We start from the raw sequence: 18,023 nt of genomic DNA, 5'->3' as shown, positions 1-18,023 counted from the left end.
CTGGCTAACAATATACATATATATTCTAAACACAACTAGCTTTTCCTTTTATGCCATACCAACTTAAATTTTAACTATTTTTTGCTGTTTTAAATTCAACCTACCTTTATATTTCCGTTGTTCCACTTCAACAATGGTCTCAGGTATTTTTTTCATCCTGGTTTCATCTGAAAGTTAAAAGGTCATCAATTAAAATAATAATATCCAGAAAATCTTCTTTTCCCTTGATATTGCCAATAAAAGTTAAAAATAACAAAATTTTAATAACTACATGTATTTGTTCCTATGCACATACAATAATAAACAAAACAAAAGCTGGTCAATCAATTAGTGAGAAAATCAATATAGAAATAGAATAGGGACTGATTGAAATTAATTATTAATCATTCAAATATATAGATATAAAACCTTAACATCACATTCAATTAACTAACAAGATAAAGTCAAAATACACAGGTACACAAACTTTAAAATTCAGATCTATAACATTGCAAATAGAAGCTTTGCAAAACCAAAAGTTGAAGCTAAACCAAACAATCTGTTTGATATATCCAAGGACTGATTTTACACACACTTTGTACCTTCATTTTCATGGTTTAAGTGCTTGAAATAACCTTGCTAATTCTGATTTCAATTGATGGAAATATTATTTAATACTGACTGATGAAATGGTTAAAAATGAGCATTACATACATTAGTTTGTGCTCAATATATCAATTACATACACTATATGAGGTGCAAGAAAATGGTTAAATCATTTTAATGTCTGCTTTAAAACTCTTGAGATTTCTGCTAAAAATTTCAAATGATATAAGTTAAAGTGATCCCCTCTTTTAATTGACATCTGTTTCTGCAATTTGTTTATCAAGTATGGTAATGTGAAACAGAAGTAACAAAAAAAAGTAAACAATTCATAAACAGTTGATTAACTTGATCTGAATCTTATTAAGCAGAGAACTTTTTTATGGAAAAAAACAGTTGGACATTCATTTCTTAAAATAGCGGAACAATTAACAACAAAAGTGTACATGTACCAGGCTGATAGACCTATAGAATTATTGATGTTTGGAAAGCGTACAGCTAGAATGGGTTGGTTGTTAAGCAGGTAGAAATACAATACAAAAGTAAACTGAATGCAGAGTATTTACATAAAAGCTGAATGCCATTTGATTCAGTATTACTGTCACAGTGTTTATTTCAAAAATTATTGTGTCACTATTAAAACAAATTTTCTAAGGAATAGTATGTTACTTTTAATTATGAATAAAATTTTTGATATACATTTTTTATCACATCATGTGCCATGAATAAAATTTACAAACACCCAATTCATGATAATCCATGCGGTGTTATTATTGACGATTATTTCAACCATCCTAATGTTATTCAATTGCCTAACAATATTTCTTTTTAATTCTAATTTCTAGAGCTTATTTTTTTTTAAGACATATCTGGAGGGATGAATAGGGGTGCATATTATACACAACTGCACAATATGCATAGCTAAATACGGTACTCTTCAAGTGAAACAGATTGATTCAGGTGAATACATCAGCATTGACTAATGATGAGTTTGGTTTTTACAACTTACATTTGATGAAATAGCTCTTGATAAAATTAAAACAGCATTAATTTTTGTAGAAAATTTATTTACACAAGTATGGTCTATGTTGTAAGATTTTATGATATCAGACATGAAAATCTTCAGATGGAAATGAGAGATTGCTGCAATATTCACAATTACCACACCTTAAAAATGCGTATTAAGAAGAGAAATACAAAGTTCCTGTTACATTTAATGATTACCAGACATGGAAATATTCAGATGGAAATGAGAGATGCAAGGTTGATGCAATATTTCACAATTACCACACATTAAAAGACGCAGGGTGAGGATGAAAGAGACAGAATATTTTTGATACAATATTATAATGATACATTTTTCTGAATGATGAAAGTGACTAAATCACACACTGGTGTTATGGTTTTTCTCACCTAAGCGTCTTAATCTAACAACTACAATGTTAAAATAAAAGCACCTGTTATTATCCTATATTCCTTAAGCTAAAGCTCTTTACAAACATAATAATGTAACAATTATGTTATATTAAGTGTAAGCTTGTTTGAAAAAACACATTGAATATCACTTTGTTTAGTAAAAACTATCTCACTACCATATTTAAACAAGAATGTGTTTATAGTTCCTTCCCCACTCACACTATCATTTTCTATCTTCAGTGGACCGTGAAATTGGGGTAAAAACTCTAATTTGGCATTAAATTTAGAAAGATCCCATCATAGGGAACATGTGTACTAAGTTTCAAGTTGATTGGACTTCAACTTCATCAAAAACTTAAATTCAAGTGGGAAACATGGACGGACAGACGAATGGACGAACAGATGCACAGACAGAAAAACATAATGCATTTAGATGGGGCATAGAAAAACTTACTAAATCATATATCAAAACTTGCAGGTATTCACTCATCTTATTTCAACAATTACTTTTATTTAAAAATATTAGGGATATAATTTCAAATCTGAACAATGCTGGTTTCAATTCCTCACAAATATTCAACTTGGTTTTGTTAAAATTCAAAATGAATCCATAAGTTGCATGAAAATTAATAAAAACCTTTATGATTAAAGTGTTGGTGATTTATTTTCTTTTTTAGTTTCTGCTTTCCTCTAGAAATAAGCTACCATATATGTGAAACTGTGTTCAATATTTTTTGGAACAACTTTATCAAATTACATTTACAAGTTCCAATGGGTAGACCGGGCACTCATGATAATTGTAAACCAGAAAGTAGATGTGAAATATGTCATGCTAGTATATTAAAGCAAGAATAATTTCACAGGAGATCAAGTGAAATAATCCTAATGCTTTGTTCTCAAGTGACTGACTTTTTAAAAAGTATTTAACTTTGAAACTTCAATAACTGGAAAATTTTAATTTTCTTAATATGTTCAAATATATCAGTAACTATATTTTTTTCTTTGCATTTCTCTTACCTGAACGATGTGAACTTGCTGACCTCTGTGACCCTGAAGAGGTTACATCTTTATGAAATCTATTTCTCTCATTTACTTCTGCTCTACTAGCTTTATTTATACTTTCTGTAGAAAAAGCATGCAACAACAACTATTTAAACTAAATACACTCAAGCATTGAAGCCACAAAAAAGAAATTATTTGTTAAAGCCTTAAAGGTTACTTTCCCCCTTTGGAACCTAGGCCTTTCCTAGAATTTCTACAGCTTTGTGAGAGAAAAAAAAATTGGTATTGGTCCCTGATCAATAACTTTGTAGCTATATAAATGAAAAAGTCAATAAAGAGGACACAATAGGAACTGATAAAAGTTACCTCCCTTGCTAGCTATAAATAGACCCTCAATATTAAAATTGTATCTGATGTGTGAACACATATGTAAGTTTTGTGTGTTCACTCAGGAGAAAAAAGATTCCGTATTGTTGAATCAGGTGTGCTATGTTTCTGCACATATTTTATTTTCAGGGGTTATTTTTTTTTAAAGTACTTATTTCATAGCTGAACTGCTATGGACATTGAAGTTACTGGTCAAGGATCAATATCTATATCTCTTACTTTTAAATGGCATTTCTATTTCAAATCATATAATCAATTTATTGTGGCTTACCCTAAATAAAATTGTACACATTTAGAAAAATTACATGCAGTCAAAACTTTTAGCAAACAAATTTCTTTTAAGATTGAGAAAATTAACTTCTTAAAAAAAATATTTTAATTTCCTTTAACATTTGTCTCAGCATTGACTGTTTCAGCTCAACACACATCACCCATCCTTCCCTCCCCCTAAAAAGGCCCACATGTAATGTCAAATTGATTAGATATACTTTTATCCATAAATTATATATTTTACATCCTGAATATACATGAAATATTTCCCTTCGGACAACAATCTATTACATATTTAATAATCATCACTTTGTGCACTCTAACATAACCTCCTGTTAATTTAGAATCTAAAGTCATTTTTCTCTTATTGCTAAAATGCAATGAAAACAGCATTGTGTTACATTTTATGTTTTCAAATTAAAGTATGACAAAGGAAATATTGCTGACATTTTGATGTTATCTTGACCCCCACCCCCATCCCCACCCCATCTTTTCAAAATAAAAAGCAAATGGACAATATCATGGAAAATGCCTTGCCTAACTAAAAACAAACAAATAAATTGCACATCTACAACAAGCATGCACACAACGTTAGCAAATAGCTTACCATCCATAGCCTGTAGGTAACCTGATCCTTCATGTATCTCAATATACTCTAGGTATAGCTCCTCTTCTTCCAGACGTTTACCTTCAGGTGGCAGCACTATCTCACTTACATACAGGGGCAAGGTCACTTCTAGAAGGTTTGATACCTTAGAGTCATCAACTTCACCTGTAAGTAGTAATATATTTATTTCATCAAATCTGATCACATTATTTCATGCATTATTTTCTGAAATTGCATTTTTTTTAATTTTCACTTTTTTGTCCATAAATCAATAATAACAATGTCCCTTGAATCATATGCAATAACTCCTTAAAATAATTTTAAAGCCAAAGAAATATATTCATTGTTTATCAAGGCTTTCTGTACTAAACAAGGGTGGGAAGGTAGGCAGTAATTTTTTTATTTCCTAATCTTTGTAACCCTGAGTATATGGGGATAACCTACTATATGTAACAATTCACAACCACAAATGTCAACGAAAATTATAAGACAGAAGCTACAAGGCATTCAACTATAATAGGTGGGAAACATTGCTTATTTTATTTGACCTTATACAACAATATTTTTTAATTCATTTGAACAATTAGAAGTATCATAAACTGTAATGATTCAATCTTATTTCAAAAATACTGAATACTAAATCTGTTTTATAGCCGTCAATTTTGAGGTTAACATTTATATGCAAAGACATTTGCCCATTGTTGAAGACCTTATGTTGACTTCTACCTATGAATTTGTGGTTTTTCTTGTGTCAGATGTTAGTCTGGTTGATATTAACCCAATTCTACTTTTATTCATAAGATCATAAACAATTGATATACATAAGAAATAAATGAAGAATTTTACACTATTTGCTATTTAGTGTGCACTTACTATAAAATTGTGTTGAGAATGTTACAGCAAAAACCAAACATAAATAAATCAATTTTCTTGAGCTATCAAGAGATGTATACTTAAAAAGTTTTTGAGCATTTAATTAAGCCCAATAGATAAGATTTATTCACGTTATTCTATTGTGAAAAATAAATTAAATTGTTAAAAGCTGGGCAATATTGATTTCAATATCTAAAATTATCTAAATTAGTACAGGATTGATATTTGTCTCGTCTGAAGTGAACAAATCTACCAGTCAAAAGGCTTAGTCTCAATATATCACAGTGAGGTGGCTGCTTTAATAAGTACAATAAAAAAAGGTTAATAGATGTATGGTTTCTGCTGTAATAATATAGGGAAGATGAAAAATAAAATAATCGAAATATATTAAGTATTCAGTACTAAATGTATCTAAAAGTACCATGTCTAAAACATATAAATGTAGGACACTGTAACAAATTTTTCTAATAAAAATATTGAAAATGTTTCTTAGCCACAAAATAATTTCACAGCTGGCACTGCAAAAATGGAAAATTTAATATTTGGAAAAAAATGCTCATATTAGTTTATCTTCTCTTTAAACCGGCCGTTCCAATTTCAATGTTATTCAAAACAAATATTGCTCAGGTTGAAGACAGAAAATCTATTTCAAAGTCACCTAAAGAAATCTGCTTTCACAGAGCAATTTTGAATTAAACAAAAACTTTTTTTCTAAAGAACTTCTTCAATTATTTTTAATTAAAAGGGGCAGTCGTATTAGACTACTGTTTAAAATATAAAGTTTAAAACAAAATATTGTTGCTTTTCAAATTTCATGATTTGCGATGTAAAAAATTAACAAACCTATAGCCATATTATTCTAAACACCCATTTTTTACTCACCCTCTGGTAAATCTATACATAACATACAATAAGTATCAAATTCATAATATTTGCCACTGGACATTAAGCAACCAACAATCAACCAATCAAAATCATAATGAAAATCAAAAAGGTTTTTTTGAAACATTGCAGAAAAACCCAGACAGGACTTCATTGTTACACTATTAAAGGTTATTGGCAAAGCTGATGATGGGTGAAAAATAAAATGCATATTCAAAATATGAAAGGAATGTGAAACCTTTCTTGAATAGCCTGAAAGAAGACACGTCACCATAACCAGGTACAATATTTGAATTCCTTACTGACATGCCTTTGCCATAGATCTTACTTCTCAAAGCTGAGTTGTTTGGATCAGCAAACAGCAAGCAAGTTGATATAAGTTTTGTTTTGCATGCTCTTATAAAAGAGTTGTAATGATTTTCTTCCCATAACCAATGTCCAACACCATAAAAAAACAACATTGAAAATGGTGCTTACCTTTGGGTAATGCTACCACATAGACTTTATGTGAGACACCTAATTCACATCCACCAATGACAACTTTGCATCTGTTGCTGTCTGGATCAGGAACAAGCTGTAAAATATAACATATCTTAAATATTCTTAACTAAGGGAAAGGAAATTTGAAAATAATATACAAAATGTAATGTAATTAATTGTGTGTTCAATTTTCATGCAAGAGTCCTATCTAAAAATTACAAATAATTAATTTTCTTTTCTAATTTTTTACACTTTTTTTTATCTTTTGGTCTGTAATTCTTGGAAAAAAAATAACATGTCAATTGCCAGTTTCAGAACTGTTCATAACCCAAAATAGAAATAACCATACATTGTTGGTTGAATTTGGACATTCTGGCTTATCAAAACATGCATTCTGATGCACGCTTTAGAAAAAAATGCCCAGAAAGCATGAGAATTTGAAACGGCAAATATGCCTTTGAAAATATGGTCCTATCATTTGTTTTTAAATAAGTGTCCTACTAAAAGATAATAAAACTTTTTCATACCCTTGATCCACACTGTTGGTCATTCAAGAAAACAAGATAACCAGAAATAGGGTAAGATCTGGAATCTATGGACATCCACACAACAGATATAGCATCCTCTTTTTCTGTCCTCTCAAGGGAGATAATTGGTCCTCCATCATTTGAAACTAATGGACTCTTCATCATCTAAAATGAAAAAATTGCAATGTCATGTGGATAAGAATATTACTTCTTTCTAAACTATATGAAAAAACTAAAAACATGAGATTTTTTAATTTTTCAGAATCATTGACAATGGTAACTCATAAATTAGTTGCATGGAAAAATAAAACTGAAATAAGATAAGAGAAAACTTATACAAAACTGTCAATGATATGTATTGATGGAAGACAGTATCTCTTCAATTTTATATAATTAGCCACCAGCCAATCCCTTGAAAAATTTACTATCTGGTTTTCAGTGAAGGTTGGTGCCTGTTAAAACCTTTAAAACCAGCTGCATTTGTAAAGAACCTGTTGCTCCATTGTTGTTGTTTGTTGAAGTGGTTCATAACAGTTTCTTGTTTCTTGTTTTTTATGTAGATTATGTTGGTTTTCCTGTTTAAATGGTTTTATACTTTTCTTTGTAGGGCCTTTAATAGCTTGCTGTTCTGTGTGAGCCAAGGCTCAGTGATGAAGGCCATACTTTGACCTATAATGAATTATTTTTTACAATTTGTGACTTGGATGGAGAGTTGTCTCATTGGCACTCATACCACATCTTCTTATACCTATCTAAGCCATTTCAACCAACAGTGGATTTAAGGTAAAACAACAATTTAACAATTAATGTATTCTTTATCTAAGGGCTATTCCAGAAAAAAATGTATGGGGGGTTGGAAGGCACATTATATTAATAATACATGGGTGATGGGTATCAAAGCAATTTTTCGCACTATAATGCACTGTAATTCTCAATTACAATTGTCTGGGTGGCGGGTGCTGACAAAAACTGCCTTCCAAACCCCCCATACATTTTTTTCTGGAATAGCCCTAATGTGAACCAGTTAATATGCTATCCATTAATTGATGGGTTGTTTTTCAAAAGAAAATCATGGACCACAAGTATCTTACAAAGAATTAGATTTTTCTTCCACAATATTGTAAACCAACTGATTTTTTGCTGATGCTTTTGTTGGTGATTAGAATTTTCTGCAAGCTTAGCAACAATTTATTTTAGCAACTTCCTAACTTTGTTGATGAGTTTTCATTAGAAAAGATTCTATTTTTGCAAAATATGCAATAATTCACATTATTGTTCTCGCAAAAAAAGATGTGAAATAAATTGCTCACAAAAATAAGTAGGTTTTTATTAATTCTATAAAAACATTCACGAGCTTATCAAATTAAAAATTACTAACCAATTTGTTAGACATCTGTGGAGATTGTTTAGGATTGGTAGAGTATACTTCTACAACAACTTCATACAAACGTCCACCAGCCAACCCACTGATATTTATACTATTGTTATTAGGAGGGAACATCTCACAGTATGATACACCATTTAAAAATAGCTGTAAAATAAAATGTTTTGCAAAATAAAATAGTTGTGAACAAATTACAAACAAAAGTATATATGTAAGATCACCAATACTGTTGTAAGTGGTCCATTCTATTTAAATCTTATCAACAGCTGATTAAAATATGTCAAGTGCTAAAACCAATGTTAAATATTTAATATTTTTAAAAAAAAATATCTACACAAATTGTGACATGTATTATGATAGAACATCTTTTTTTAAACTTATTTCATTCATATCTTTTTCTCCATGTTTTTATAGTTCTGAGATAGCAAGTATTATTGGTTTGTCTAAAAAACAGATTAAAAAACTGACTATACCTGGTACCCTTTAATAAGTGACAAATTGCTTTCATCTGGTGAATCCCAGAATATCTCCATAATTCCAGGTCCAGTAAAGCAGGCTTTTACTGTTGGTACACAGTCCCACCATGTCCAATGCTTCTTGGTCTAAAACAAAATATAAATAATAGTATTTTAAGGCATTCCTAAGGTTATATATGTTGTGTACAAGTTATCATTTTGTACAAATTATAATTTGTACAAAAATATTGTACAAATTATAATTTGTATTTTGACTTTGTACAAATTGTAATTTGTACAAAAAGTGCTTGTACAAATTACAATTTGTACAAAAATGGACAAAAATTCACTTATAACTTGTACAAGTATTTATCATATATAGATTTTGGTGAAAAAAGCATTGATACACATTATCGAATTGCTATTAAATGACCACACAGTACACCTAAGTTACAAAATCAAAAATTAGTTCTTTATCATTCGTTTGAGCAGTTGATCTAGTGATTTATGGAATCAGGTATTACAAACCATCTTTTGACTCTCAAATCGATGACGACCTGTTTTACTGGCATTTTAACTGCTTCACATAGCGAACGTTGAAGCTCAGGAACCGTTGCTGTGAATAAACGTGTGTATTTCACTGCTTCAGTTAGACTTTTAGACAAATAAATATCCCAGAAAGAAAGCGAGATTAAACACCCCATTTGGTTAAGGAATATGACTATGCTTAAGTCAGGAATGTGTCAGTTGTTTTTCTGCCGTTTTTTAATCAATGTTTTTTTTTTCAACAAGGATCTTTGTTTTATAAATATCAAACTTAACGGAAATCAGTTGAGAAACAACATAAAACGTATGCAAAACAGACAGACAGACTTCTATTTTATAGTTGGTGTAGTATTATAAAACCATCAGACCCAATAGCATTGAACCATCAATCTTTTCACAAACAAAAGTGAAGCTGAATAAGTCATGTAAATCCAATCTTTTGATGTACCAATTACAAATATAAACTATTACTTGTTTAAAGAAAGATTTTATTGTTTTCATGGACTTTTTGAAATAACGAATAAGTGGCAACATATCTTTTGACGGATCCTTTTCACGATCATCAAAATGCTGTACACGATAAAAATCCTATTTGTTTACTTTTTTTCTCTCAACAATTTCTAAGATCAATCTGCCTTTTGTGGTTGTGTAAAAACGGTGTATTTTGTTAATTAGGTTTAGTGTGTGGTCAGTTAATTACAATTCTATCGTGTGAATCAATGCATTTTTCACCAAAATTCATATTTAAAACTGTTGTACAAGTTATAAGTGAATTTTGGTCAAATTTTGTACAAATTGTAATTTGTACAGGCACGTTTTGTACAAATTATAATTTGTACAAAGTCAAAATACAAATTATAATTTGTACAATATTTTTGTACAAATAATAATTTGTACAAAATGATAACTTGTACACAACATATACATAAATAAGAAACCAATATTTTATGATACACTCAAAATTTCTCTGTTCCTTTTCCACAATGGTGACAATTGTCATCAGATTTTTCCTTATCATGAACATCATAATGGGTACCACTGAGAAGCCACACAATGCTTTCTAGGACTTAAAACCTAGGTTGTCAAGCTTACCTTAGGTGATGGTTTCTTTTCAGAAACAACTGATGCATCAGAATCACTAGTGTCATCTTGTGTGTCACTTTCTTCTGGTAGTACAAAGTATCGTCTGCAAAAGAAGCAAATTAGTTCGATCAAATATAACAAAAAATCAAGTTTGGAAATTAAAATTCACATTAGATTTACTGAGAAGTGAGTTTGGCAGGTGAAATCAAAGTCAAGTGTGTACAGCTAGAAGTACTGGAGTTAAGGTGTTGAAGGAGAGCATTTTGTAAGTGATACATTGAAAAGCTTCCTGTGTAAATAAACCAGGTAACAATTTGAAATTTAATACCAATTCAACAAATAAAATATTTGTCCATTTTGTTGAGTAACTCAGTCACACAATAAGTTACCATATCAAATTTCAAATCTGTCTGGGTAACATTATTCAAAGTGTACACCAAAACATCATAACAATCTCAAAAGTAGTCCATATATCCAGCCAATGTCTTATGATTATTCCCATATTGGTGTAGTACCAATGAAATTACCAATAGACATTTAGATTCTGAATGATCACATTGTTATTTAAGTAGATATCCATGAAACCAAAATTACAGTATAACCACACTTACCTTGATGTTATAATATGACTGTTAAGAAAGCCTTCTTTGACAGCCATAAATCTGACAAAACACAATCCTGGTGTCTTCAACTTTATACCTTTCTCTGTATATAGCTGAAATTAAACAATGCAATACAGTTACTGTTGTCTGATTGAGAGTAAGAATTTCAAATTCAATGCATCTGAGAATAATTTCTGTGTGCAGGATTTTATTTAAAATTTTCTACCAGGTATAACCATGTCATGGTAACTAATACATGAGTTATTGCCCTTTGACTTTCTGTGGATTCATTCAATTTTGTGAATACCAAATTTTGTGGATGGGGAAAAATTGCATTTTGGCAGAAATTTAATATTATGGTTTTGACAGTCTAAATACAATTAAGGCCTATAGAAAATTCCTACTTCGTTAAACATTTAAATATGTGGTTTTCATCCATGTACATCTATGAAAAACACGTAAATAAGTATCCCACAAACAAAAGTGAATCTACAGTACCTTTTTTTTGCAGTAGAATTTGAATCATGTGGTATTTGTCATTGTATTTTAAACAGCAATAAATAAGAGCTAGCAGCCATATTGATCAGTTCATAGAGCCATATACTATATATTGTAAATCTTATTCAACAATAGGTCTATACCTTTGCCGAGTCTAGATGTAACTCTGGTGGTGCTCCATCTATGGTGAAATATATCTTAGAACCAGGAGAATCACAACCTAATGTAATTTTTGTCCCACTGTTAACTGATCCTCCATCTACTGACGATATAAAAGGATCAGACACTCTTCCAGCTGAAATAAAGATTGTAGATATAACTTTTCATAAATAAATGTAGGTTCAATTACTTCAATTATGCAAAATAGTTTTAAACTGGAAAATTATTTTCATAATTCATAATCATTTATCCTAATAAAGTTGCTATACATGTTTTGCTTGAAATGTGTTGGGTGTTAATTTGAAGCCAAAAATTTAAAACAAAATACTGATACAAGAAATAACATCACGTTTTAGGTATGTAGACCAAACAAAATTACAAAAGTAAATCAAGTTTAGATACAGACAGAGAGTAAACATAAATGTGAAGGTTATAACGACAGTAGTCAACAGCCCTCTCCCTTCATGCGTGGAAAGATCTAAATCATTCTAATTCTAGAAATATGTTTTTTCAAAAATTAAATAGAAACCAGGAAACACCATTGATAATCATTCACTGCATATGTATTTTTTAACTCTATATGTTGTTTTATCTTGGTCCTTTTTACTTTGATCTCTGCTACTTTTTTATTAACCTACCTGCTGCCAGGACAAATACAATACAGGAATAACCAGGTGCTCCTTGTGAAGCCACTGTGTAAGATCCAGGCTCGTCAAATGTATACAGAAAACTGTTGTCAGGTGTGGGCTTCCCACTGTTAAAGGCTTTTGGTCCAGATATCACATTCAAGGGCTCCTGTTTAAAAATCAATTGGTTCCAAATTATTTTATATATGCAAGTGTTTGTATACACCTGATCACTATTTATTCCAATCAGGGTAAGTTATGAAATTACATGACTTTTTCTCGACTTTAGAAACCAGTTGAAGCTTTTTTTAGTTCCGGCTTTTACAATGTATTGTACATAAAACTTTTGATAGAGACATTTTTAAACCATAAGGATCTGAATATATTTGAACACATGCAAAAACAACTGTTAACACATGGATGATTTATGGTCTAATAACTAATTATGACATCAGGCAAATTCATGTTAAAATGCCTTCAAACAATTGCAAATATTCAAAAAGCAATAATAATTTTAGCATTTTTAGTAAATATGTGTTCTTTTAAGCAAAGTTATTAAGAAAAAATATAACGAAATACAAATAATTCTATAGTGATCCCTTAAATCTGTTATTGAAAAATAAATCGGATAAAAATATCATGATGTACAAATTTAGATTTTCTTTCATAGAATATTTCATATATACACCCAACTGATATTTCTTCAATCTAGCAGCTACTCTAAGCATGTTGCCAAAAAAAATCTATTCAAAACATTGTACATTTATTTTCAATATCTGACCTTATTTGCAAATAAAAAAATAAATGAATTTTGACATAATTTTGTTCTCTTGTAGGCTTTTATTTCCCCTATTTGCATAACTGCTGTTTATTATTCGTACTATTGCGATCAAAATTTAAACTCATTTTTTGTATTTTGCTGTTTACAATTTAAACCGTTGCAGAATTATTATAAGACTATTTACATGTTTGCAATGCTAAAAAATATCAAATTCTGATTATATAATATATATGTGCTGTATATCAAATACTAGTAATTGTTTTTTTACTAGCATGCCAGCTAACTTAGACTTACTTCGTTTTCTTGAGTAGGTGCATTTGACATTTCCTAATAACAGCATTAAGTCATTTATAAATTATCTATTAAAGACTTAAATTGCAAAATATTGAAGTCATGTTCTTTTATGATATGAACAAGAGTGCACACACTGATATGTCTCGCCTTCTTTACTAATCATTGATATTATGTTGATAGTCCTAAGTATAAAGCTTGATTACAACTGTCACATAAACTTATCATTAACCAAGATAGCTAAACAAAGACCAATGAACCATGAAAATGAGGTCAAGGTCAGATAAACCATGCCAGGCAGACATGTACAGCTAACAAAGCTTCCATACAACAAATATAGTTGACCTATTACTTATAGTTTAAGAAAAATAGACCAATACACAAAAACTTAACACTGTGCAATGAACCGTGCAATTGAGGTCATGGTCAAATAAAACCTGCGGGACTGACATATAGATCATAATATATTTCCATACACCAAATATAGTTGACCTTTGGCATATAATATTAGATAAAGACCAAAACTTAAAAAATTAACTTTGACCATTGAACCATGAAAATGAGGTCAAGGTCAGATGACATCTGCCCGCTAGACATGAGCACCTTACAACCATTCCATACAACAAATATAGTAGACCTATTGCATAAAGTATGAGAAAAACAGACCAAAACACAAAAACTTAACTATAACCACTGAACCATGAAAATGAGGTCAAGGTCAGATGACACCTGCCAGTTGGACATGTACACCTTCCAGTCCTTCCATACACCAAATATACTAGCCCTATTACTTATAGTATCTGAGATATGGACTTGACCACCAAAATTTAACCTTGTTCACTGATCCATGAAATGAGGTCGAGGTCAAGTGAAAACTGTCTGACGGGCATGAGGACCTTGCAAGGTACGCACATACCAAATATAGTTATCCTATTACTTATAATAAGAGAGAATTCAACATTACAAAAATTTTGAACTTTTTTTTCAAGTGGTCACTGAACCATGAAAATGAGGTCAAGGACATTGGACATGTGATTGACGGAAACTTCGTAACATGAGGCATCTATATACAAAGTATGAAGCATCCAGGTCTTTCACCTTCTAAAATATAAACCTTTTAAGAAGTTAGCTAACGCCGCCGCCGCCGTAGCCGCCGCCGGATCACTATACCTATGTCGAGCTTTCTGCAACAAAAGTTGCAGGCTCGACAATAAAAAACTACATAGTTCTATGGGAACTAACATTGCTGATATCTAAGAAATTCCAAATATTGGTATTCATTGAAATATTGTATTTTTTAGTTTTGAGTTGCTTGCTAGATTACACATGATAATAAACAAGATGGTTAAATTGTCAATAATGCTGTTATCTTCAAATCTAAAACATCTTTGATATTTTTCTATTTCAGTAATGACATCTTTCTTAAGGCATTAAATAAATTGTGGCTTTACATTTCACCCATGTGTATAATTACCAAAATCCAAGAAAAGATCATTCTTCTGACAGAAGTTCTTTTGTAAATATCAGTGAAATAATGGTTTCAACATTTTACCAAACAGAAAAATAAATTCATTCTTTATCCCCAAACATAAGCAAGCTCCTTCATTTTCATTTTTTCAACGGACAATTGATAATTGACCCTAAATATTTCATCTAAAAGATAAATGGCTTCTTTACATTGCACCCATATCAACTTCTGCATCTTATCCAAGATCAATTTACCTTGCTTTCAGGAGATGATACATGTATAATGTTATGAGCTTCTTCGTTCCCCTTCCAAGTCCATAAAACACTCTGACCCTGAAAAATAGTGAAATAAAATATAATAAAACAACAGTAATTATGACAAGATTTTTCTGTAGCACCCTCTGTAAATTAGTTTATTCTTTTAATTCAAATCTTTTTCTGCCTAAATATACAAATGCATTCTCAGCAATTTGCTTGATTTTTAAATAGCCAAAAAATCAATATATGTTTTGTCAAAATTTATAAATAATGAAAAGTGAAGTTATCGGTCTATTTAAATCAACACTGAACATTTAAAATTTTGTTTCAAGGTCCAAAGTTTAACTTAAACTTTGGACCTATGAAAATCACTTACAAATGGACATTAATATAAAGTTCTTGACAAGCATTCAATAATTCTTTGATACGTAGGTTGAGTAATATGTAACAAAAATTACTGACCGAGGTAGACAAAAAAGTGATTGCAATATACCACCCACTGATACCAAACAGCAGCCAAGTCATCCAAATGACATTGGAAAGAACCAGAATTATTTTCTTCAGAACTCACTAAAGATTGTTGTCATGGAAACAATACATACCTTTGTTACATACAGGAAGTGTGGATGGAAACCTTCTGAATCTAAACGACATACTTGATTGTCATAGCGCTCATCACAAATCACACTACTGACTCGGATGTCATCCATCAACTGTAAATATCAATACAAATTCTCAAATTTTGTACCATTCATCCACAATTTTTTTTTTTTTTTTTAAAGTTTAGGTTATTTACAAATTAAAATTACACCACTAATAAGTAATAATCCACCTGAAAACATTGTAGAGGCTTACCAAAAATTTCAAAAAAATAAATATATAAAAAAATGTTTTTTATGTCTTTGTCACCAAATCTTTAAAAAGAAATAAACCTTTAGGCATATACTAGAACTTAAAATAACTAGAATATGCATCCATTGGTCACAGTTTCCTCTAAAATTATCCCATTTACTTTTTTGGCATGGCAATTCGGAAATGGGTATTTAATTCACGAAAAGAATTAACTTGTTATATGTAAAGGTACATTTGTATCTGAATGGTATAATTATGGAAAGTTTTCAATTTTGTTGAAACTGCGTTCACTTAAAAATGAAATTTGCCTGTATGAAATTAAAAAGACAGCTCTAAACAAAACATCCTGTAACTACAAAGCAAAATCTATTTAGCTAATAATCTTTAGCAATTCAACAAAGCTTTATCTTCACACTGATCTCTTGCTAAACAAACAAATAAGGAATTCTGCATTTATCATAGATAGGAGAACACAACTCTATATTACACAATTTTCTACAAAGGATCATCCTATTCTTAAAATGCTGTTCAAATTTCAACAAACCATTACAAGTTTAAAGTGTATAGGCACTGCAGCTTGAATAAAATGATTTCATCATAGAGTTTTTTTTTTTATTAAAACATGGTACCCAGGTACATAGCATTTTGAAAATAGAGTAAAAACCCAAAGAAGCAATTTTAGAGACATGAACACGTTGTAATTATGTACAGCTTCATATTTCCTATTCATGTATAGTGGCAAATTAAAGATGTCCTCCCACAGTCCCATGAATGTTTAGTGAAACTGTACTTAATTTTACCCAAGATTCATCTCTGACAGTGATATTATTTCAATTACTTCTTTTTTTATGACCAAACTTACTTCCTTAACAAGAATGTGTCCCAAGTACAGGGATGCCCCATCCGCACTACCATTTTATATGTTCAGTGGACCGTGAAAATGGGGTAAAATCTCTAATTTGGCATTAAAATTAGAAAGATCATATCATAAAGAACATGTGTACTAAGTTTCAAGTTGATTGGACTTCAACTTCATCACAAACTACCTCGACCAAAAACTTTTAACCAGAAGCAAGACAGACAGACTAACAGCCGAACAAACAAACGGACCCAGAGACCAAATAACATAATGCCCATAAATAGGGCATAAAAAAATATTGTGTAATGATTGTAAAATATTGTAAATCGTCTTTACTTAATAACAAAAAGAAAAGAATGAGCTCCAATAAATCTAGCCTAAAGCTAACACTGACTCACTTCTTCATTTCCCTCAACCACAATCATTGGACCAGAATATACCTGGTGATGATGCAAAATTAGTTATTGTCAAGAAAAAACATTTTGTTAAATAAATATACTTTTATTTAAGCAGAATCAGAATAATTTTCCACAATGTTCGCCTACAAACCTGTATAAAAGTTAAATAAATTGAGTTGATATCAAAATTATATCAAATTCTCATCTTTAGGTATGAAACATTTAATTTCAAAATGAACAGTTCATCAAAATTACTTTGCAAAAGCATCATTATGTTGATGCAAAGATCAACAGCAAAATATCACTTTACGATACAACACTACAGGACATATATATATATATATATATATATATATCTTACATTATCAGACTCTTTCTTCTGTCTTTTGAATGATTTACTGTAGTAATGTATTACTCCTGTCTTCTGTACAGCTTGTGATATACATCGTCTGCAAATAAATATGTCAGACATAGTAGATTTAATTAATTCGAACAACAGCTATATTGTAATAATATGTCAATACAAAACACCACTTTTTATTGTCTAAAATAAATTTATGGACCACATGGATATCACAAATAATAGTTTTTTAGAAAATTGAACAGGAATACTGTGTGGATTTATTATTGTTCATGGATGACAATGTTCATGAATTGAGGAAAATTTGTTTTTACACAGACATTTTTTTTCTTGGTGGGTTACCACAGTCCTTTAGAAAATGTGTACTTTGTGGTACA

At 30.3% G+C, this 18,023-nt stretch overlaps 1 protein-coding gene across 22 annotated transcripts in view; it reads right to left on the bottom strand.

The window, feature by feature from the left end:
• Positions 1-18,023, bottom strand: part of LOC139485243 (uncharacterized) — a 107,444-nt gene that overhangs the window by 57,775 nt on the left and 31,646 nt on the right. For 6 of the 22 annotated variants that reach the window (XM_071269586.1, XM_071269632.1, XM_071269543.1 and 3 more), the window contains exons 19-35: positions 17,647-17,734; positions 17,286-17,327; positions 15,779-15,889; positions 15,174-15,251; positions 13,455-13,487; positions 12,392-12,548; positions 11,738-11,889; positions 11,106-11,209; positions 10,504-10,597; positions 8,884-9,012; positions 8,405-8,557; positions 7,027-7,191; positions 6,497-6,593; positions 4,265-4,429; positions 3,016-3,120; positions 1,996-2,016; positions 105-167 (exon numbers count right to left, since the gene is read on the bottom strand). In XM_071269586.1, the coding sequence (XP_071125687.1) occupies positions 105-167; positions 1,996-2,016; positions 3,016-3,120; positions 4,265-4,429; positions 6,497-6,593; positions 7,027-7,191; positions 8,405-8,557; positions 8,884-9,012; positions 10,504-10,597; positions 11,106-11,209; positions 11,738-11,889; positions 12,392-12,548; positions 13,455-13,487; positions 15,174-15,251; positions 15,779-15,889; positions 17,286-17,327; positions 17,647-17,734 (1,757 nt within the window). The remainder of the gene's footprint in view (positions 1-104; positions 168-1,995; positions 2,017-3,015; positions 3,121-4,264; positions 4,430-6,496; positions 6,594-7,026; positions 7,192-8,404; positions 8,558-8,883; positions 9,013-10,503; positions 10,598-11,105; positions 11,210-11,737; positions 11,890-12,391; positions 12,549-13,454; positions 13,488-15,173; positions 15,252-15,778; positions 15,890-17,285; positions 17,328-17,646; positions 17,735-18,023) is intronic. The other 16 variants (XM_071269702.1, XM_071269675.1, XM_071269727.1 and 13 more) reach the window with 8 other exon arrangements.

This window comes from Mytilus edulis, chromosome 1 (assembly GCF_963676685.1).
Source record: "Mytilus edulis chromosome 1, xbMytEdul2.2, whole genome shotgun sequence".
NCBI lineage: Eukaryota > Metazoa > Mollusca > Bivalvia > Mytilida > Mytilidae > Mytilus > Mytilus edulis.
The sequence above is the reverse complement of the archived record's forward strand: the minus strand, read 5'-3'. Positions and strand labels throughout refer to the sequence as shown.